This window comes from Rhinolophus sinicus, chromosome 18 (assembly GCF_057876585.1).
Source record: "Rhinolophus sinicus isolate RSI-liver-muscle chromosome 18, RSI-T2T, whole genome shotgun sequence".
NCBI classification, from domain to species: domain Eukaryota; kingdom Metazoa; phylum Chordata; class Mammalia; order Chiroptera; family Rhinolophidae; genus Rhinolophus; species Rhinolophus sinicus.
In genome coordinates, this window is record NC_142518.1 from 13,342,995 (window position 1) to 13,366,296 (window position 23,302).

General features: G+C 37.0%; 1 protein-coding gene across 7 annotated transcripts in view; it reads right to left on the minus strand.

Moving 5' to 3' along the window:
* The window catches only part of RPS6KA3 (ribosomal protein S6 kinase A3), a 113,165-nt gene extending 89,965 nt beyond the window's left edge, over positions 1-23,200 (minus strand). For 3 of the 7 annotated variants that reach the window (XM_019755407.3, XM_019755404.3, XM_074324159.2), the window contains exons 1-3: positions 22,697-22,816; positions 1,003-1,119; positions 750-843 (exon numbers count right to left, since the gene is read on the minus strand). Coding sequence is in view for 2 of the 7 variants with exons in the window: in XM_074324161.2 (XP_074180262.1) it covers positions 18,870-18,911; positions 22,697-22,765 (111 nt within the window). In the remaining 5 variants the exon portion in view is untranslated. Of the gene's footprint in view, positions 1-749; positions 844-1,002; positions 1,120-18,869; positions 18,912-22,696; positions 23,127-23,171 lie in introns of those variants that run through there. The other 4 variants (XM_074324161.2, XM_074324158.2, XM_088795047.1 and 1 more) reach the window with 4 other exon arrangements.
* Between the last annotated feature and the right edge of the window lie 102 nt (positions 23,201-23,302).

Here is a 23,302-nt window from a genome sequence, read left to right on the forward strand (position 1 = left end):
AGGGATACAAAGCTACATAGTATGACTCCAATTTTGCATCCCCCCCAACATGTGTGTATGTAACTGGCAAAACATATAAAATCTTATCAGTAGTTACCTGGGTCATAGGATTGTCTTCTTTGTACTGTATTTTCAAAATTATATGCATTTATTATATATTATTTTTCTAAAGATAAAAAACAATCAATGTAATCAGAAAAATCCCTTTATTCTAGTTAAGGTGCCCATATGCCTGCTTTGCTATTCCACTAGCAACTAAAAAGGCCTGCTAGTACTCAAGACTGTTCTATTTTCTAGACTAGAGTAGGAATGACCTCTGGTTATCTTCATTTTTAAGTTTTAGAGGACCCTTCAGAAGCTATTTTTTTCTTTCTGGTCCTGCGGTTGTGGCCTCAGAAAATAGACAAGTTTTAGGCCTGAATCCACCTCATGTTTTTTGGAGTGTACCCCTAAGGGGAAATTCTGTTTATGAAACAAGAATATGTTGAGATAAGAATAAAGAAAAGAAAACACGGTAGCCAAAATTAAATCTGCACTGTGAATAGCAAGTATTAGAATTGACACTGCAAAAACAGAATCCATGCCACGGAAGACAAACTTGAGTAAATGAAAAAAAAATGAAAGAAAAGATTTAAAAACTATGGAGGACAGACGTAGAAATAATCTATGAATAACAGATGTTCCTAAAGAAAAAAAAAAACAGAGCAGTTTAATCAATAAGAAAACTTTCCAGTTCCGAAAAAAAATACCTGAGACTGGAGACTGAGAAGGTTCAACAGAGATCATCAACACCAAGACATGTCCTGGCAAATGTTTTTAAATTTCAAGGATAAAGATATAATCCTACAAGCATACAAGCAGAAAAAAATAGGTTATTTTCAAAGGAACTAAAATCAGATTGACCTCAGATTTTTCCTCTGCAACAATAAAATGCCAGAAGACAATGAAGTAATGATTTACAGAGAGTTGAAAGGGAAAAGTTATGATCTAAGGATTTTATACCTTGTCCTAGTTTTTCACGTACAAAGGTCACAGGAAATTATTCTTAGATCTGCAAAATCTTATAAAATTTCACCATCCTGGTAGTATCTTTTTTCATAAATTGTTCAAAGGTGTATCCTAGACCATTGAAAGAGAATCAAAATAAGAATTCAAGAATATTGAGGTAGGCAAGAACTGGTGAAGTATACTGACACCAACTTAGTATCTAGAAATAACTGAACAGAACAATTAACCCCACTAAAAAAGGGTCAATAATGAAGAATAAATAATTGATAGAAGTACATAAACAATAGGCAAGCTTAGAAAATTAAAGGTAAGATTTATAACCTCAGGCTATATTAATGTGAACACCACATAAAGGAGGTAGTGGAAGAAGGGAGAAACAAAAGAGATTCTAAATTCTGTCTTTCCTAAAAGGATATTTAAACACCACTAGTTTTAGTAATTAGCTAGTAGATATAAATTTTGCAATGTTTTGAAAAACCACATAATAACCAAGAGCTTTATTTATTTATTGCAGTCCAAATCAGTAGAAGATAATTATTGGCAAAGACTGTGAATAGTACTTTACGCAAGCATCACATTCAACCCTAAGAATATGAGGTGGTGTAATTAACCCTATTTTACAGATGAGGAAACGAAGGCTCAGCAAAGTTAATTAGTGAATGGCAGAAGTAGGATTCAAACCCAGGTCTTTCTAGCTCCACAATTCTTTCTTCAATATTTCATAAATTCCTCAAACAAAACAATCCATATGGCAGAAGAAAAAGAAACACACCATAATAAAAAACTTAAAATGAGGGAAATCATTCTAAATGTAATAATGTGAGAAATGTAAAGTTTAAATCTAATTAAAATCAAGGGTCTTACTGGATATTTGATGGTATTACAGAATTATTGATGTTTTTATGAATGACGATGGTATGGTAGTTATGTTTTAAAAAGTCTTTATGTCTTAAGAAATATAAATGTAAATATTTACATCTGAATTGATGTATCTAGGATTAGCTTCAAAAGAATACACTGGCTCGCGGAAGGGGAAGACAGTAATGTGTACGTGGGGGGTGGGAGTGTGCAGATGAAACAAAGTTGGCCATGAGTTGATAATCCTTGAGGCTGGGTTATAAGAATATGGTGGTTCATTATACTATTCTCTTTACTCTGGTATGTGTTTGAAATGCTTGATAATAAAAATTTTAAGAGTCTTAAGTTATATTTTTACAAAGGTTAAAAAGCCCACACAATCACTTACTGCTTTAAACAGAAACCCAAACAAAACAGGTTAAGTGCAGAAAAGCACACAAAAAAGAGTTTGTAATATTAAGGCCAAAAATAAACTGTGAGGCAAAAACCTTAAGCTGATTAAAAGGTTATTTGCTTTGGATTAAAAATGTAATTAGTACTTAATACATATAGTAATAACAATTGCTATCATTTACTGAGCAATTACCGTGTACCAGGCAAGTGCTGAGTACTACAGATCACCGTTGATACTTCTAACAACTGTGTGAGACATTATCACTAATTTACAAACGAAGAAATTAAGCCAAGATGGGAATGTCAATCTTTTTAAGCAGTGTCCTCAGCCCCTAGCAAAATGCCTGGTACACAGTAGGTGCTCAATAAATATTTGTTGAATAAATGAAAAAGTCTGATATCCTGTCAAACGTTAATAAGTAGAGCCTAAATTCAAACCCAAATCTGATTCTAAAACCCTTACTCTTAATCACATTTAAATCTTTTAACAATGACATTTCATAGTAACAGTAAAGATGTTTACTTCCTTCTGTGCGTTTCTCTATTTTTCAGATTTTCTACAATTAGCACGTGTTATTTTCTGAAACAAGTCATTAAAAATAATGAATGCAAAACAGTATTGAACATTTAATCACAGACTAACCTAGCCACAAAACACAAAAGATATTCTGGGGACTACAACATGAAATAAATGGAAACAAGGTGGAAGGGGAAATCTTAGCACACTAATATAAACTAGCATAATGAACAAAATAAAGACAAAGCGTATAATTTATATTAGAATAGGTAGTACTGAATTTTATAAAGTAAAAAGAATATGGGTTCTTTTGAAGTATGAAAAGTTATAAAGACTGACCGTGTTCTAGGCCATAAAGTAAATTGAAAACTCTTAAAAGCAGGAATCACACACATCATATTTTCTGATCACAATAAAAAATTAAGAAAATAAACTAAAGCACTCATTCAGAAACTAATATTCTTCTAAATAACTACTGGCTTGAGGAAATAAACAATAACAGCTATCATTTATGCAATGCTTATTTTGTGCAAAGTATAGTGTTAGCCATGTTACACATAGTCTCTCGTTTAATTGCAATTAATCATTAATAAACTATGAGGCGTGTTACTATGTATAGAGAAGAAAAAATATTAGGTTGACAGTTAATAAACTGTCCAAGATCACAGAGCTATTAAGTTTGCAGATAAGATAATTAAACCCAAGTCTGTACCCAAAACTCATACTACACAGAAATGCTGTCACATTTATTAGAATTCATGTATAGGCATCTAGCTGTGTGTGCTCATTTTTCTCTATAAAATTTTATAATAAAAAGTGGAGAAAACTAGAGTTCTTCCTTAACACAACATATTCTGAAAGTGTCCATTTGTTAAATACACTATTCTAAGAAGGTAGTGGTTAATTTTTCTAACATATCATTAATCAGATATATTAATATTTCAAATTCCATAATCTTCTAAAAAAGACACCTTTGAATATATTTATATTCTCAATAGGACAATTAAAAAAGGAAGAAACCATTAAATTAGATAAACAAAGTAGGGGATATAAGGTAAACGTGATTTGCCACTAAATTTATTTCTCAAAAGCAGTGTGACCTTGGACGTCACTATTTTCTGGTGCTTATATGCAATCCATAAGTGTTCGATGGAACCTTGGCCAGGGTGGATTTGAAAGTATGCCACTAACTGTGGGCAAGTCCTTAAGCCTCTCTGAGTTGTGGTTTTCTTCATGCATAAAATATGTAGATACCTAAGAGCTCTTCCAGCTTGGAAATGTTATAATCCTGTGACTTTAAGGATTAAAGTTATTTAAGATTTTGTGGGGTTTTTACACCTGAGGAAATGACTGATTCTGTATTTAAAGCTGTTTTTATGTTATATCTAATTCCCTCTTTCTCTCTTCTGCATCCAAAATACAGTTTTATCTTTATCCTTCAGTGGTATGTTTGTACCCAAGTGTAAGCAAGGATAATGCCAAAGAATGGATTGCACAAATGCTGTCACCTGAAAGAGAAGTACTAAGAAAATAAAACATTGTTTCTTAGTGCAGATTAAGAAACCTAAAGCAATTTTATAATTTCCATAATCCAATCGTACTATTCTTATTTTGCTAGTGTTGAAAACCAATAAAGTGTCAACTTGTTTAAACTTTTTAAACTGCTCTATCTACTCCAGTCCTATTCCTGCATTCCTAATACCTTCAAACCCCACCTCTTAGTACTCATGGAGTTGGTAGTATTTCCCAAACCTGCCTGATGATCAGAATCACCTAAGATTCCCGTTAATGATGTATTACCTGGCCTTACTCCAAACCAAAAATGAATCAGAATTTCCAGAAGCCCCATGGCTCAGTATTTCATTTTCTAACAGTCACCTTAGATGATTCCTATGATTAGACAGTCTGGGAAATCACAGTATAGAGGAAAGACCACAGGCTTTGGAGCCTGACATACCAAGTTTCAAAACCTGGCCTTGTCCTCTATTATAGGTGTGACTTTAGGCAAGTTACTTAACAACGAGTCTGAGTTTTCTAATCCACAAGGTTTGGACACTAGTTATGCGAAAGGTTGTGGTAAAGTTCAGTATGCCTAGCCATGTTGGGTGTTCAGTAAGTGCTAGCTTCTCTGTCCTCCTGCTCATCTTGCCACAGGAAATGACAAATACAAATATTTGAGGGGATTCTGATGAGTCTTTTACCCTAATGGGTCCACTTCTGTTTCTAGGGCTAAAAATCTGAGTACTGGATCACTGTTTGATCAATTACTTGGGTTGGCTAATTTAAGAGTCTCAGGAGCAAGTCTAATGACTTTTTCTGGTTTCCAGAGGCTTAATGAGGTCCTCCTATCTAAAACAGATACACCATTATGTGGGGCTTCAAAGCCCAAGCTATGTGACGGTGGCAAAATTATCTGAACCTCTGTTTCCTCATCTGTAAAACAAGTGGTGCTTAAATGTTTGCCAAACTGAACCCAATATACATTATTGATAATATGTGAACTAATAATCATTTAAAATAATTAAACTTATACAGTTTTACAAACATTCTTATGAACAAAAAGGAGACAGCAATAATAGGTTGTAAGTGAAATGAGACAGAATGGGATTTGCTCAAATACACAATAAATCAGAGCTTAACATCCAAGCAAAATTTCTGTGCAGTATCAATTGTACCTTTTTTAAATTAAATTTATTGGAGTAACATTGGTTAATATAACATGATACAAGCTTCAGGTGTACAATTCCAGAATACGTCATCCGTATATTGCACCGTGTGCTCACCACCCAAAGTCTAGTCTTTCATCACCACATATTTGACCCCCTTTACCCTGTGCATCCTCACCCCAATTCCCTTCCCCTCTGGTAACCACCATACTTCAACTGTATCTTAACACATAGTGTTTTGGACAAGTTTGGAGTTGAATTCACTTAGGAAAAAACAATCCAAACTACTCAGTCATTAAAAAAATATGTATATATATTTAAAAAGTATCATAGGTATAAACACAATCTGGCAGCAAAACCGTTCTGTAAAAGTAATCAGAAATATGGTTTCTAATTACAGTTCCATAATTAATTCTAGCTACATATGTATTAAGCATATATATATTTAAAAGATCATTTTACTAAAAATTGTTAGTATTAACTGTTCAGATAAGCTATAAAATTAAAAGAAACCTAAAAAATTAAAAAACTAAAAACCTGGGAACATTCATTCAGGATAGAAGAAAAAGTTACCCTCAATTCTTAATAAGAAAAAAAATCCCTCAAATCCTACTAAACGGAATTTAAAGAATCATAGCTTTTTTCTTGATTTATTCAAATTATTCATTAAAGCAACTGAGTTTCATTTAGTTCCTACCCTTTGCTTGTTATGTTTATTTCCAGACATTTAATGTTTTCACTGTTATTTTGAATGAGATTTTTCCATTATCATTTCTAACTAGGAATATTGATTTCTGAACATATTTTGTATAGTATCACCTTACTAGATTACCATTAGTTTTAACAAACCCTTTTAGCATTTTCCTTAGATTTTTCTAAGCAGATGATTATATATATCATCTATGAATAGTAATCTTTTATTCTTTTTTTGAATGCTCTGATTTTCTTGTTTAATAGCAAATTCTTCCAGAATACAAAAGTGAAAACAGCAGGCATGATGCTGGCTATTGGTCTGATATTTTTAATAATATTAAGGACACACCCTTTTACTCCCATTTTTCTAAGTTTTTAATTGAGAATAGACACTAGGGGGCAGCCGTTTGGTTAGAGCACAGTGCTCATAACACCAACATCGCCGGTTCGATTCCCACATGGGCCAGTGAGCTGCAACCTCCACAACTAGATTGAAAACAACTTGACTTGGACCTGATGTTTTTTGGAAAAACACACTGTTCCCCAATATTCCCCAATGAAAAGAGAGAATAGACACTGAATTTTAGCTAATGCTTTCTGACATTTTTTAACTTTTTAATTAGAAATGATTATAGGTTCACCAGAAGTTACAAAAATAGTACGAAGAGTTTCCATATACCCTTAATCCAGTGGTTACATGTAACATAAGTTCCTGTCAAAACCAGAAGATGTATACTGGAACAGTGTCCAAACTTCATTCAGATTTCACTGGTTTTACATGTTCTAGTGCAGGGGTGTCCAAACTGTGGCCCGCAATCCATTTTTAATTGGCCCGCAGCAAATTCCAAAAATGTATTTAGTTTACTTAAATAAACCAGGTGAGGCAATACGTACTTCACCTCGAGTGAGTGGCCCGGCTGTTTGTGTATTTTACCGCATATGGCCCTTGGTGAAAAGGTTGAAAAAAGTTTGGACACCCGTTCTAGTGTGTGTGTAACATATACATATAGGTTACTATATCTGCCACCACAGTAAAGATACCGAACATTTCGTAACTACCAGGATCCTGTATGTTGCCCCACTTACAACTACACTTCCCTCCCTCCCTCCCTCCCTCCACTCTTTCTAATCTTGGCAACCACTAATCTAGTCTTCACTTCTACAATTTGGTCATTTCAAGAATGTTACATAAATGGAATCATACAGAATGTAACCTTATTTTTTCCCCATTCCGCATATTTCCTTGAGATTCAATAATTCATTCCTTTTAGTTGCTAGGTACTATTCGATGGTGTGGATGTACCACAACTTTTTTTAACCATTCACCCATTGAAAGACATTTGGTTTCTAACTTTTGGATATTACAAATAAAGCTGCCATGAACATTTGTTACGGACTTCTGTGTGGACATACAATTCTCTGGGATAAATGCCCAGCAGTATGACTGCTTGGTCACACAGTAAGTGTATGTTTAGTATTTTAAGAAATGGCCAAACTATTTTCCAGAAGAGCAGTATCATTTAACATTCCCACCAGTAATGTATGAGAGATCCAGTTTGCCTACATCCTCAGCAACATTTGGTATTGTCACTATTTTTTATTCTGGCTGTTCATATCGACATGTAGTGATATCTCATTGTGGTTTTTTTTCATTTCCCTGATAATGAACCATATTGACATCTTTACATATGCTTATTTGCTATCCATAAATGTCAATTCACCTCTTTTGTCCAATTTCTAACTGGATTGTTTATCTTTGTTACTATTAAGTTTTGAGTTTACATATATGTATTTTTCCCCCTAGATACAAGTCCTGTCTCACATACAGGTTTGTAAATATTTTCAGCCTACCTGTATAGCTTGTTTTTTCATCCCCTTAGCAGGATCTTCTGCATACAGCGAAAGTTTTTAATTTTGATGTCCAATTTATTTATTTTTCTTTTATCAATTGTGCTTTGGTGTCTGATCTAAGAACTTCTCAGCCCACTACCCTGAAGATCTTCTCCTATGTCTAAAATCTAAAAGTTTTATAGTTTTACATTTTATATTTAAATCCATGATCCACTTTGAATGCATTTTTGTGTAAGGTCTGAGGTTTATGTTGAGGTTCATTGTTTTACCTATGGATGTGTGATTGTTGCAAGTACCATTGTTAAAAAAGCTATCTATACTTCCTTCATTGAACTGCTTTTGCACCTTTGATAAAAATCAGTTAGCCATACTTGTACAGGTAGGTCTATTTCTGGGTTCTGTATTCTGTTCCATTGATCTTTGTGTTTATCCCTTCACCAATACCAGAGAATTTTGATTACTGAAGCTATAAAAGTATTAAAATCAGGTGGAGTGATTCCTCCCACTTTATTTTTATCTTTAGCTATTTTAGTTCCTTTACCTTTACAATTTTTAGAATAAGCTTGTGTTAAACTTATAGAAGAATTTGGGGAGAATCGACAACATCTTTACTACATTGAGTCTTCCAATCTATGAGCATGGTATACCTCTCCATTTATTTAGAACTTTGATTTCTTTCATCAGTATTTTTTAGTGTTGCACATACAAATTCTATACATGTTTCATTAAATTTATACCTTAGTTTTTTTTGAGCAACTACGAATGGTACTGCATTTTTCATTTCGGTTTCCACATATTCGTTGTTAATATATAGAAATTCAATTAAATTTTTTTTAAAGATTTTATTGGGGAGGGGGAACAGGACTTTATTGGGGAACAGTGTGTACTTCCAGAACTTTTTTTTTTTCCAAGTCAAGTTGTTGTCCTTTCAATCTTAGTTGTGGAGGGAGCCGTTCAGCTTCAAGTTGTTGTCCTTTCGGTCTTAGTTGTGGAGGGCGCAGCTCAGCTCCAGGTCCAGTTGCCGTTTCTAGTTGCAGGGGGCACAGCCCACCATCCCTTGTGGGAGTCGAACCGGCAACCTTGTGGTTGAGAGGACACGCTCCAAACAACTGAACCATCTGGGAGCTCAGCAGCAGCTCAGCTCAAGGTGCCATGTTCAATCTTTAGTTGTAGGGGGCGCTGCCCACTATCCCTTGTGGGACTCGAGGAATTGAAATGGCAACCTTGTGGTTGAGAGCCCGCACTCTAAACCAACTGAGCCATCCAGGGGGCAGCTCAGCTCAAGGTGCCATGTTCAATTTTAGTTGCAGGGGGCGGAGTCCACCATCCCTTGTGGGACTCGAGGAGTTGAACTGGCAACCTTGTGGTTGAGAGCCCACTGGCTCATGTGGGAATCGAGCCGGCAGCTTTCGGAGTTAGGAGCATGGAGCTCCAACTGCCTGAGCCACTGGGCCGGCCCATACCATTTCCTTTCTGCTTGAGGAACTACCTGTAGTCATTTCAGGGTCTCCTATAGCCAAATTCTCTTAGCTTTCCTCACTGCTTTAATTGCACCTTCATTCCCAAAGGATATTTTCACAGGATATTGAATTCTGGGGTGACAGTTCTTGTCTTTCAGCATTTGAAAAAGTGTGCCATTTCCTTCTGGCTTCCATGGTTTCTAACGTGGGATCTGCTGTCATTTGAATCGTTGTTCCCCTACAGGTAATAGTTCGTTTCACTCTAGCTACTTTCAAGATTTTATCTTTACTTTTCGTTTGGTTTAAAAATTATTTCAATTGTGGTAAAATACATATAACATAAAATTTACCATCTTAAGCATTGTTAATGTACAGTTCAGTGTGTTGAGTATATTCATATTGTTGTGCAACCAATCTCTAGAACTTTTTCATCTTGCAAAAGTGAAACTTTATACCCATTAAACAAGTTCTGATTTCCAAAGGTTTGATTTTGATGTGTCTGGGTGTGAATTACTTTGGGTTTATCTTGTTTGGGGTTGAGTCAGCTTCTCGAATCTGTAGGCTTGTGTCTTTTGCCAAATTGGGGAAATTCCAGCCATTAATTCTATAGGTCCACATTTTTTCTCTGCTTTGTGAGACTCTGATGACATGAATGTTAAATTTTTTGTTATTATTCCCCAGGCCCTTGAGGTGCTCTTCATTTTTTTTTTCAGTTCATTTTTTTTCTCTGTTGTTCAGAGTGCACAATTTCTACTGCTCTACCTTCATTTTTATTAACACGTTGCGTACGGATCACGAGACTCTTCACGAGGGATTTAAACCCCGCCATACGCAACGTGTTAACTCTTTCCTGTCATCTCCATTCTTCTATTGTTCCCATGTAGTAAGTTTATTTCAGTTACTAATTACTAATATTTTATTTTTCAGTTCTAAAATTGTCATTTTCTGCTTTGTATCTTTTATTTTTGAAACTAATACTTCATTTGTTTCAAATGTGTTTGTGATTGCTCACTGCAGCATTTTTATGGCTGCTTTAAAATCCTTGTCAGATATTTCCAACATCTGAAGCATCTGGGTGTTGGTGTCTGCTGACTACTTTCTCACTCATGTTGTGATTTCCCTGGTTCTTAGAATAAGTTATCTTCAATTGTATAATGGACATTTTGGAGATTACAAGACTCTAGATCCTAGTTAATCTTTTTTTAGCAGGCTGTCCACCAGTTGAGGTGTAGTGTGAGGGCTGGGTGAGTGTGCATGTACCCACATTATGGTTAAAAATGCACTATGGAAAACTGCTATAACATTATAATTTTTCCCTAAAGATCAAATTACATCTGTTTATATCATTCCTAGCTAATTTATCTTGCTTCATGTTTTTCAACTGCTTGTGTAGCTTAGTACTTTTAGATTACAGTATTCCAAAGGAGAGAATTCTATTTCATTTTCACCTAGTATTATACTATACATACTCAGAAGAGCCAGGGGGGAAAAATGCCTTTAAAACTTTTTAATAATCCAAGTTTCTTTTTAATAATCCAAGACAAATTTTATTATTTACTTGCCTGTGACATTTCTCTCTTTAAGCAACCCCCTTTACTGCTACCAACATCCATTCTGATAGTTATTTTTCTTGAATTATACCAATAGCCAGCAGGAATTTGAAGAAAAGGAGGCAAATAGGGCCTCTTTTGTGAATTTTTACTTCTTTAAATGAAACACCTGAATGTCTTACTTTATTTGAGATGAACTCTTGAAAAGAATTCATTTATCTGTTAATGTATTTAATTTCATATATTCTAGACCTTTTGTTTTGACTGACCTTCAATTTATAACTGTATTTTTGCTTTAAAGAAGACACTATAAAATAATATAACAAGACTGAGGAGACTAAGGAAAAATTTAACTGCCTCAATCTTTGCCTTCGTTCTATAATTTTCTATAACTAACCTTTAACTGCTTGTTTCTTAGGAACTCTACTTTAGCTGGGAGAAAGGGTGGCACAGGTGATGAGGTATCCTAAGGTATTTCCACAAAACGTAGGGCTCTATTAACCCAGTTGGAAAACCACTCTTCTAGGAAAAGCTTTGTATTTATCACATCTAAAAATAAAGAAAATCTTTTAAAAGCATGAATTGAAACTAAGTTTTCTGAGAAGAACTATGTATAACATTAACATAGATAAGGATCTTCTATAACAGAATTAGAGCAAAACTCCATAAGTCCCCAAATCAGTAACAAAATAAGCACAAGAATTACCATGTTTCCCCGAAAATAAGACCTAACTTGAAAATAAGCCCTAGCATGATTTTTCAGGATGACATCCCCTGAACCTAAGCCCTAACTCATCTTTTGGAGCAAAAATTAATATAAGACCCGGTCTTATTTTTAGGGAAACACGGTATATATACAAGTAGACAATAAGCACATGAAAAGATCCTTAACATCCTTAGTCACTAGGGAATTGCAAATCAAAACTACCTCACACATATTATAATGAAACAGACAATAACAAATGTTGGTGAGGATGTAGATAAATTGGAACCAGCATACATTGTGGGTAGGAATGCAAAATGGTACGAGCAAATTGGAAAACTATTTGGCAGTTCTTCAAAACATTAAATATAGACTTACCATATGACACTGCAATTCCACTCCTAGGTATATACCCAAGAGAACTGAAAACATTAGTTCACCAAAAACTTGTATACAAATGTTCATAGCAGTGTTATTCATAACAGTCCCAAACTGGAAACAATCCAAATGTCCATCGACTGATGAATGGATAAACAAAATGTGATCTATCCATACAGTGGTATATTACTCAGCCAGAAAAAGGAATGAAGCACTAACACATGCTATAACATGGATGAACCTTGAAAACATTATGTTAAGTAAATGATGTCAGACACAAAAGACACATATTATATGATTCCATTAATATGAAATGTCCATAATAGGCAAATCTATAGAGACAGAAAAAAGTTGATTGGTTGCCTGGGGCTGGGGGAAAGGAAAGACTAGGCAGTGACTGCCAATGAGCATGGGATGAAGAAAATGTTCTTGAATTAGACAGTGGTGATAGTTGCACAACCTTGTAAATATACTAAAAACCAGTGAATTGTATACTTTACAAGGGTGAATTTGTGGTATGTAAATCATATCTCAATTTTTAAAAAGATTCATTAGGGCTATTTGATCTAACAGTTTGAAAATCCAATAGGGGAAAATAACCCATCAATGACTGTGTAACTTTTCTTTAAATTTCCTTTCTAATATTGTGGCAAGATGATTGGCAACTTTAGCAGGTTAAGCCATATCCTGTATTCTGGTACTCTGAGAGAGCGTCAAATAGATTTTTCTGTAAAAAAGATGCAAATATAAAAAAGTAAGATTTAAGCTGCTGCAATTAAAAAACAGAGCACAGTTACTCAGCACACACCTAGGCGTTTCTATATGGAGAGCTGTTAAATAACATCTAGGCAGCCCTTCTTTTCCAAATACTATAGTTTTTGTTTCAAATGTTCATTTGTAAGACAGCTATTCAGAAATCTCAAAATATTTTCCTATTTTATGTCAAAATGCTGTTCCTCAGGCCAGCTCACAAAGCCTATTTAACCATACTGTATTTGGAGAGTAATATCGATTTTATTTTTCCAACTCTACCTACGAGGTATGATTAAAAGATATGGTGAATGTTCAAAAAACATGTTATAGTTAAAGACACATTGCCATTAATCCCCCTCAAAACACTCCCCCTCATTTCGAACACACTTATCCCACTGTTCTTGCCACTTTCTGAAGCAGTTCTGGAAATCCTCTTTCGTGCGTGTCTTTACTTCATTCTCCATCATGACAACGCTCCATGTCACACACAGCTTCTGGTATGGCAATTTGTGTCGAATAAAAACATTATGGTGTGTCCTCATCCACCTTATTCACTGGTGTGGATCTGGCACCATGTGATTTCTAGCTCTTCCGCAAAGTCAAAATGACCACAAAAGGTAAACATTTTGAATCGATTCAGGACATCGAGGCAGCCATGACAGCACAACTAAAGACACTCATGAAAGAGGACTTCCAGAACTGCTTCAGAAAGTGGCAAGAACAATGGGATAAGTGTGTTTGAAATGAAGGGGAGTATTTTGAGGGGGATTAATGGCAATGTGTCTTTTACTGTAATAATTTTAAATTTAAACATTCACACTTTTTTATCACACCTCGTATATAATCCCATAAAACATCTACTCATGCAGACCACCTAGAACCTCTCTCCCCTGTAGGAGATTTCATCTAGACTGAATCATCAAGCAGGGCCGACTAGTGGAACACCAAAGGAATTTACAATCTGTGAGACTAGGGTCTGAATCCTGCCTCCTCCACTTACTAGCTGTGCAACCATGAATAAGTGACTTAACCTCTTTAGGCTTCAGCTTCCTCATCTGTAAATTGAGGATAATTATGTCTTATCTCATTCAAATTGATATACAAAAGTATCTAGTCAGAGGGGACACTCAGTAAATGTTAGTCTCCGAGATATATCAATCCCCTTTTCCAGTACTAATATAGCACAGTGTAGTGAACAATGCAACATTTTTTGATAGCCCATTTTCCCCAATGTGTAGGTGTCATTACTTGAATGAGAAATATCACTGTAAAACTAGTCAAGTTGTAGAAAGTGCAGAATGGTGGTATGAGGGGCATGCACCACCTAGGAGGGCTTATCAAATTTTTCAGGGTAGGAGACAGACAAAACAAAGCTGATTAAACATAATTTGAAAAAGTGTATTAAATATATTTTTATTTAGAAAAACTTTTAGCCTAATTTCAATACACAAATAATAGAAGGTTGAGATCAAAAACACTGGTGTAGAAAAACAGGGTTCAATTTGTATTAATCCTATAATCTAGAACTGCACTGTTCGATGTGGTAGGCAATAGCTACAGGTGACTATTTAAATTTAAGTAAACTAAAAGTAAATTTAAAATTCAGTTCCTCAGCCACACTAGCCACATTTCAAGTACTCAACAGCCACATGGGGCTAGTGGCTACTGAACAATGCCTATGGAGAAATTTATTTTTCAAATGACTCTTTCCCATTATTTTGTATTGTTTTCAGGTAGACACCTCTGATCCTAAATATTAAGAACTGAAATAACATTCTGGTAACTGAGGTTTTGGTATAGGTTTTACAAGATTTCTGGAGTGAAGGTTTCTCTCAAAACACTGCGCTTGAAATGTACTTCAATCTATTAATGTCAAAATGATCTTTTGCTTCAGGCTATCATTTGACATCTGCTTCTAACACATATCAAATGACTAAACCAAGTTTCCTATAACAAGCTTTGTGGACCAAAGGATTAGAGGCCAAGCTCACAGAAATCTAGATGACCACGTCAGATTTGAAGATAAAATTGTGATCATATATAAGATTATAAAAATCAATTTACATGGTGGATAAAACATTAGTTTTTAAGGTATATAAGAAACCATGGATATATTAGTTAAGATGGGGACATCTGATTTCAGTTATGCTATTGCTGTAATTCTATGTATACTAACAGGATAAGAATGAAATATAAAAGCACTTTTGGATTTACACATAAGTGTAGGGTGTCTAACATTCAGGAAACTAGCACTATTTCATGAAAAACAAAAAAACAAAACACAACCCCACCTCCCCATACACAGAAAACAAACCAAAAAGACAATGTGGAGACCTGACTCCAGGTGGGGCAGTAGGCTAGCTTTTAGTCTTGTAGCTGCCTGTTCTTAAGTTCATTCACATTCCTTTCTAGCTGACACCTTCAAGAAAGGAAGGTAAATATGCACAATAGGTAATGCCAATAATTGAGCCATTTTGTTATGGTATGTTGGAGCATAAAATCACTGTTTATTAGTAGGTAATATGCCCATCAAATACCTGACCCCAGAGGTATATGCATATGATGGAGAGAGATAAGAAAATGGGTCAGGGCACTATTTTTAATTGTTTGCTAAGCTGTAAGTTTAAGTTTTTTTAAAGATGAAGTAACAACATTCCAAAGTTAAAAATGGCTGCATCAAAATATCATTAACCCTAGCTGTATGTTTTCCAGTAACTGCCAGTCAGAAGCAATTAATTAAAAAAGGAGAATGGGAGAAGTAGGCATATTGACAGCAGCATAAGGTAGCAAATGATAAAAGGGGCTCCTTAGAAACTGTGAATATTAGATATAAGTTACAGAGCAAGCCATGTAGGGGCCATATAGTAGGGGCAATTAGCTTGATATTAAGGTAGATTATGACCATTAATTTTCAAAACGTTGAATAAAAATGTTTAAATTATTTTAAACTTTCATTTATTATATTTAAATTTTAGTCCACTATTAAGAAGGAAATTGTACAATTTAATTTAGAAATATTTCAATTTAAAATTAAAAAAACTCTTGACAGTTAAAGAAAAAGCTTTGATACAGTCAATTAAACATAACAGCTCATTTCCAGGCAATACTGGATCATGTTACTATAGTTATCAGACTTCCCAAAATTGTATTCTGCAAAGCATTTGTGTCCTTTGAGACTTCAATAGATGGTTCAGAAAAAAGGGGTTCTGACATCAAGTCTCAAATGCTGTGGGCTACATCCTTTTTGCAAATTCATCACATACAACGTCATCTTAAAAGTTCTAAAAAGTTATGCAGTAAAGACATTGGTCAAATCTTGTTTAACTCTGTAATTCCCAAATTTATTTGACTGTACCACTCTCGTTTGGTGTTTTTGGAGGTGGGAGATGGTTGCTGGGGTGCAGATACATCTTTAACATGTCCAGAGACTTCTCAGTTAAAAATACGGCTATGGGGCCGGCCTGGTGGCTCAGGCGGTTAGAGCTCCATGCTCCTAACTCCGAAGGTTGCCAGTTCGATTCCCACATGGGCCAGTGGGCTCTCAACCACAAGGTTGCTGGTTCAAACTCCTCGAGTCCCGAAAGGGATGGTGGGCTCTGCCCCCTGCAACTAAGATTGAACACAGCACCTTGAGCTGAGCTGCCTCCCGGATGGCTCAGTTGGTTGGAGCACAGGCTCTTAAAAAAAAAAAAAAAAAAAAAAAAATACTGCTATGTACTATTTAAAGCTCCTTAAGTATGGCAGGTGGCCGGTTAGCTCAGTTGGTTAGAGCATGGTGCTGATAACACCAAGGTTGCCTGTTCAATCCCCGCATGGGCCACTGTGAGCTGTACTCTCAATAAAAAATTCTGAAAAATTAAGTTTTTAAAGTTTTTTTTAGTATAAATACCACATAATAGACCAAATCCAAAGGATTATATTTCTAGACAGGAAAACCCAGTTACTCATGTCATATTAAAAAAACACACCTAACAAATGTGCTTATAGAGTAATGGGGAGGGAGGTGTACCATATTAATTTCTGTCCCTATAAATGAAATTAACAGAACTAATGGATCCTAAAATGAAAAAAGGTATCCATATTTTTTGGGGTATGTTTTAGAAAGTTAAAATTCTACCCACTGACACTATAAATTGACTTTATCCATTTCTTCAGGGACACACTTCCTTCAAGAGGTTGACATACAGGATATACCATATTTCACTGATTTATGAGGCAACCATCATGTGTAGAAGACACTATTATCTCATATATCACTAAGGAAAAAATCCCACTGCTAATTAAACAATGACATGCTATGGATTGTGAGATGCCTTCCAATTTGAGCAGTGTTGAAATGTGAACGCACTTTCCTTTCTTCCTTCTTCCACACATATTCTTCAAAATGTTCTTTACCTCTTTTCCCCCTTTAAAGACAATAACAAAGAGGGGAACAATACAAAAAGGGACAAGATTCAAGAGATTTCTGTTCTGCCTCACCCTTACAATTATATTCAGATATTATAATGGCTCTGTTTAAACAGATCAATCAAACAAATCATTTTTAATTGTTCTGCTTGATTCTGAAGAATTACCCCAGAGGAAAAACACAGAACTTCCTCAGACAGTTGTCAGAGAGATGATTCATTATAACTATTATTTATTAAACACTTAAACCATGTACTGAACCAAGGGCTTTACATATATTATCATTTCATTTAATTTTCACCACACCCCCATGAGTTAGATATTATTTGCATCCCTATTTTACAGATTAGGATGTTGAAGCATAGAGACATATTAAATAACTTGCATAAGATTACAAAGTGATGAAGTGGCAGAGCCAGGACTCAAACCCAGGTCTTTATGGCTCCAAAGCATATGTTTTTTAACACTTCGCCATACATCCAAATAATCCCACAAAGTGCCTTCCAAATTTTAAGGAGATAAGTAAAATTTAAATATTTAATTGCTAGTAACTAATGCATTTGCTTAAAATAGGCCAAATGTATTAAATAATAGTTATGTTCTATATGGATATATTTATTCTGAATCTGTTTTATAAAACGTATATAGTACATTTGTTTTTGTTAACTCAACACATTTTACTTAACAATTAAGATTTACAGTTGTTTTATCTTTGCTTTTACACTATTTGGTATTAAATTGATAAACCAGAATATCTGAGATCTGATATCGTTCCAGATTAATGATACAGGAAACTGTATCAACTCTGATGGGGGAGGGATCTAATGCCAAGTATTAAAATCCAGTTGCTTGTTTTTTCTTTCTATTATGTGAATTGGGGAATGGGATGTGAAATATATATATTTGCACAATTGCATTCCAATGTTTTAAAGCTTGTTATCCACCAAAACACATACACAACTGCACTATCACACTCATGCATTACTGAGACCACCAAGATGTCACTGTCATTCGTACACTGTAATCTGATCTACTGAGTCTAAAGCATCCAGTCTGCACTGGTGAATTGGGCCACTTGACATCACACATCATTCACAGTCTGGAAGATCACATGTCCCTGAGCATGGAACTCTAGAGCAAATCTTGTCAATGATCACAATGGTATAAATTTTTTAGTAGATGATAAATTTTTTAAAAATCTTCAGAACAATTCTTCTGCAATTCAGACTTCTGATAAAAGGATCTGCTGTATTTTTGATCATTCTATAATTTATTGAATGTCATGTCCTTGGTCAAGAATGCACATCCCAATTATGCCACTTCTTATATAAAAATAGGACACACTTATTGTGATTTCCAGAAACATACTAAAGAAAAGGCAAAGTCTGCCTATATTTTCTTTAATTAGGTAAGTTTATGTCTTTAAATGTACCAAAATTTAAATTTAAATGTACCAAAGAAGTTTCACATTTTGGATCAACCCCATTAGTGTAGGATCAAGCTGCCAAAATAAAGCAAACTTTCCTAAATTTTAGTTTAACAAAGACTGACATCCTATATTATAATCACTGAAAACAATGAAGTGTTCAGTAATGTGTCACAGTTAACTTGACAGTTGACATGTAACAATACCTGTCCTCTCCTCAGATCTTCACTTGGGGGAAAGAAAAAAACCTGAAAGGTGGTAAAAATGAAACAGGAAAAGCAAAAAAAAAAAACTTAATAAAACATATTTTTGCAAAATCAATGATCATACTTTTATATTTTCCCCTACAGATGAAATATAAGAAACCTAATATTTATACAGTAGTACTATAGAACCCAATGTAATTTTTGAGGTTAAAAATGGCTGCACATCCACTGAAGATAGTTTCTAACACAAGGGTCTCGTTTCTTATAAAGAAAATATTTATGTAGTTACCATGTTTCAATGCATTATGGGTATTTGTTATTTAAAGGAATTCAAGGTGGCTATTTTTATACAACATATTTCTATAAAGCAAAAATAACATCCTTAATTTTATTTTTGAAAATTGCTCATATTTAATTTTATTATCATCTATCCTTACTCTATTGAAACTGAGAAAAATGTGTCATTTTAGGTCAAGCTTATGATCCAGTACATGTTGTCCCTGACAGCAGTGGCAAGGAATTTGTAGAACAGAACAGCCACAATTCTTTGAAACCCATCTCCTAAACAGTTCAACATTCAAAAACATACTAGCATCTTTAAATTAACTCATTAAAGAGTTTTAAATTCACCGGGACACTTTAGAACGCTATTTTGTTTTAAATCTTGCACCAACCTTGACTTTGCTCACATAGTAATTCCTTTATTATCCTAAATTTGCTTCTTGAAACATTCGGCCTTGTTCTAGCCTACCATGTTCTGACCCATGTTTGAGTTCAACCACAAGGGTTTTTGTTGTTGTTTTGTTTTGAGCACCATGAGACCCATGTGAGGTCTTAAAGCAGGAAGGCTAGGTAAAGGAGTGAAGAAACTGCCTATGCTTATGGTGAGGTACTCAGGTCTTTTAAGATTGCTCATATTTCAATGTAAGACTAAAATGATAAGAAAAGAGATAAGATTGATAATCACCCTACTCCTGACCTTCATAATTCATTCAGCGGACATCTACTAGGTCCATAATCTGCATGTACCAGGCACTGTGTTAAGTGCTCAGGATACAGAAAAAAAAGTTCTACTAGGGATGATACCACAAATGTAAATTCCTATAGAGACCAACCCTGAAATCTTTTAGTCTGGAGAGGAAATTTTTTTATGTATTTACTCAAGTAAATGAATATTTTTAAAAATGACTTTACTCTGGTAAAAGACAATTATTCTCTGCCAAGAATTTACTGGGGAGGAGATGGCACAATAATAGTAGGCATAATATTAAGTCCAATATTAGACTTCTGAATGAAAATTCTCAACCTTTTCCTTACTGGCTTCAATAATTTCAAATTTGTATCAAAAGTAATTTACTTGAAACAGCTGAACAACCAAAGGCAACAAAATATCTAAAGGCAATTTGTTAAAACTAGTTTTAATAAATCTAGGCAACACTGGCTGTATTCGACATACCTTATGCCAGAATATCAGAAAATTCTTTCAAAATGACAAATTGTGTAATCCTATCTGCCAGGTTCTGGAAACCATGACAGTAACTGAAATAACTAGGTTTTAACAAATGAGACCTCTTATAATACCATAATTGTTTCTGAAAAACACATGACCTCTAACTACTGGCTTATTTATTTATACCCTGAATTTTTCCACAAAGGGTTTGAAGCAGCTACCCTAATATAAAGCAAAAGAACATGAATTATATTCACCTGGCTTTGAATTATGGCTCTGCCATTTACTATTTATAATCTTTGTGCCCTTAACTTCGGAGATTGTTTCTTAATCTGTAACAATGGGAACCATAATCCTCTGTTGGATTATAAGAAGGAGAAAATGAAATAGTAGCATGTAGCACAGTATCTGGCATATAGTAAGTGCTAAATAATCATCAATTTTGTGCCTTCCTTATCCAGGTATACGCTATTCAGAAAAAGGATAAGGTAGAATTTTAAGTGATTTTTTTCACACATTGGTACGTGCCAAGCAGAAAAGTGGATTGGTTATGAGTTGCACATGTTAACGTTTGCATCTAAAAATTAGGCTCAAAGCAAATTCCATTTCTTTCCACAAGGTCAGCACTTTGAGAACATTATTAACCTTTTAGCTATATTATTTAATGCAAAAAAATTTCTGAGGGAAAAAAATGAAGAGCCCCCTGGAATACTGTTCTTCACATTATCAAGTCAAGCATTCTAAATTTGATTTTCTTATAAAAGATTTATAGTATTAGTCTGGCTAACATAATTTTAAATGAAATTCTCGTAATTCTGCCAGTCTTAAAAACATGATTTCTTCAAAAAAAAATTTAGGTAACATATATCAATGTCTTTTCAATTGACGAACAGCGTTTAGTTTAGGGTTTTAAAATACGATCCAAATCGCAAAATACTAAGCACCAATCGTAAGCACTATTACAACTCTGTTTGCGTTAAGCAAAGCAAGTAAACACTTTATACAGCAGTGGAGGTGACTAGGAAAAAATTGAAAAGCGATTTAAACGGTTCCCCCTGCTTTCCCTCCCCTCCGTTATACCCGAGAATGCAAGTGTCCCGCATCTCAGATCAAACTGAGCCTGGGTCTTACTGACGTAACCAGTAACCCTATCCACCTCTCACACTGCGGAGGCCGGCAGGGCAGCGGCTGCGGCCAAGTACACCACTCATCAGAGCCTGTCCCATTCCACCCCCGCGTTTCAGTCATGCTTTCCAGAAATGGGGTCACTCACTCAGTAACTATTGCACACACGTAGCCTATCATCCTGTAATCCCCCAAAGTCCGCTGCGGGGACAGAAGACAGCAAAAAGTCAAGAAGGAAGAATCACAGACGCGCCACCATCAGGAACTGATTTTCCACTCGAAGAGGAGCGCTGATGCCCTGGAATGGGTCTTGTCTGGGTTTTTTCGCAGACCCTGAGTTGGTTCTGGGACAAGAGGCGGCTGTGAAAACCTCGGTGCTGTGGTGTGTCCGGGGGAAATTCTATTTTGCCCTGTTTGGGGTATATCTGGGTTTCTGGCACTCGGGTGGGTGTCTCGGGGACGGTCACTAGATCTCGTGCGAGGAAAACCAGAAAGCCCTTTACGGCGGCCGCTGATCTCCTTTAATAGCACTCTCTCACCTCCATGGACAGGAAACTCAAGCTAAACTCGCAGGGACCGGGTCCTCGATAGAACTGAGCGACCTCAGAAACGGTGGGGGGGGGTGGTGGCGGGAGGGGATGGAGGACCTCGGGCTTCCACTTTCTCCTTTGCAGCAGGAGAAACCGCTGCGGCAGTTCGAAGCAAAAACCCTTGGTTGTCCTGCACCCCAACCAGAAACCCCCACAGGTCGTTATCCCTGCCCTGGGCCGTTCTTGCCCCCGCGCGCCAGTCTTCCCGAAACAACCCTGTCCCTGGACGGGACTCGAGAGTCCCTGCTCCCTAGTGAACCCAATTCGTACTTCTCGCTCATCCCTCAAAGCCACCAGGGTCCACGGAAGCTTCCAACCAGGCAGGGCCAAACTTCCCAACTCTTCGCCGGCCCCCGCTCCGCCTCGCGCTTTCCCCACGCAAAGTTGATTAAAATCGGCTTCTTGCAAAGCCCCAGCGCCCACTCCAAACCCCACGCGCCACCACACCACAGCCCCCATAGCAAGGGAGGGGAGGTGAGGGTGCGGGTGGGAGGAACAGAAGGGCAAACGGACCAACCCCAACAACCCGAACCGGAATCCCGGAGCGAGGGGAGACGCGAGAGGCAAAGGAAGGGGCCGAGTGGCCAGCTCCGGGGAGGGAAGCCAGCCGGCGGGGGCGACGGGAGGGGGCGCGCCGGCCCCCGCCACCCCGCTGCACTCACCTCCGCGCTGTCGGACGGGCTCTCCACAGCCATCTTCTGCCACGGGTCCGCCAGCTGCGCCAGCGGCATCTTCCCCCCCGGCCCGCCGCCTTCACCGCCTCCTCCCTCCCCGCCCGCCCCGCGGCCGGCCCCACTCAGTCGCTGCCCGAGCCCCACGGCAGCGGCGGCAGCAGCAGCAGCAACAGCAGCAGCGGCGGCGGCAGCAGTAGCAACAGCGACAGAGGCTGCCCGAGAGAGGGCTCGGTGTCCGACACCGACCCTCGAACACCGCGCGCCCGCTGGAGACGCCCGCGCGCCAAGCGAGAACCTCGCGCCGCTGCCCGGCACCGGGTCTCGCCCCTTTCTTCCTCTCCTCCTTCCGCCGCGGGGACTACAGCTCCGCCCCCCACCGCGGGTTCCCGCGCCCGCTCCCAGCAGAACAGCGGCCGCCGCGCGCTCCCCTACTTCCGCTCACAACATGGCGCCTTAGCGATACCTGTCTCTCAGAGCGAGGCTCGGCCACCGCCGCCACCGCGCGCGCACCCGGGGGCGGGGCTTTGTGAAGACACGCCCCCGGTCGCCACGCTTTGCTCCTCCCTCCTTCTTCGCCCTAGCCTCAGCTTCTGG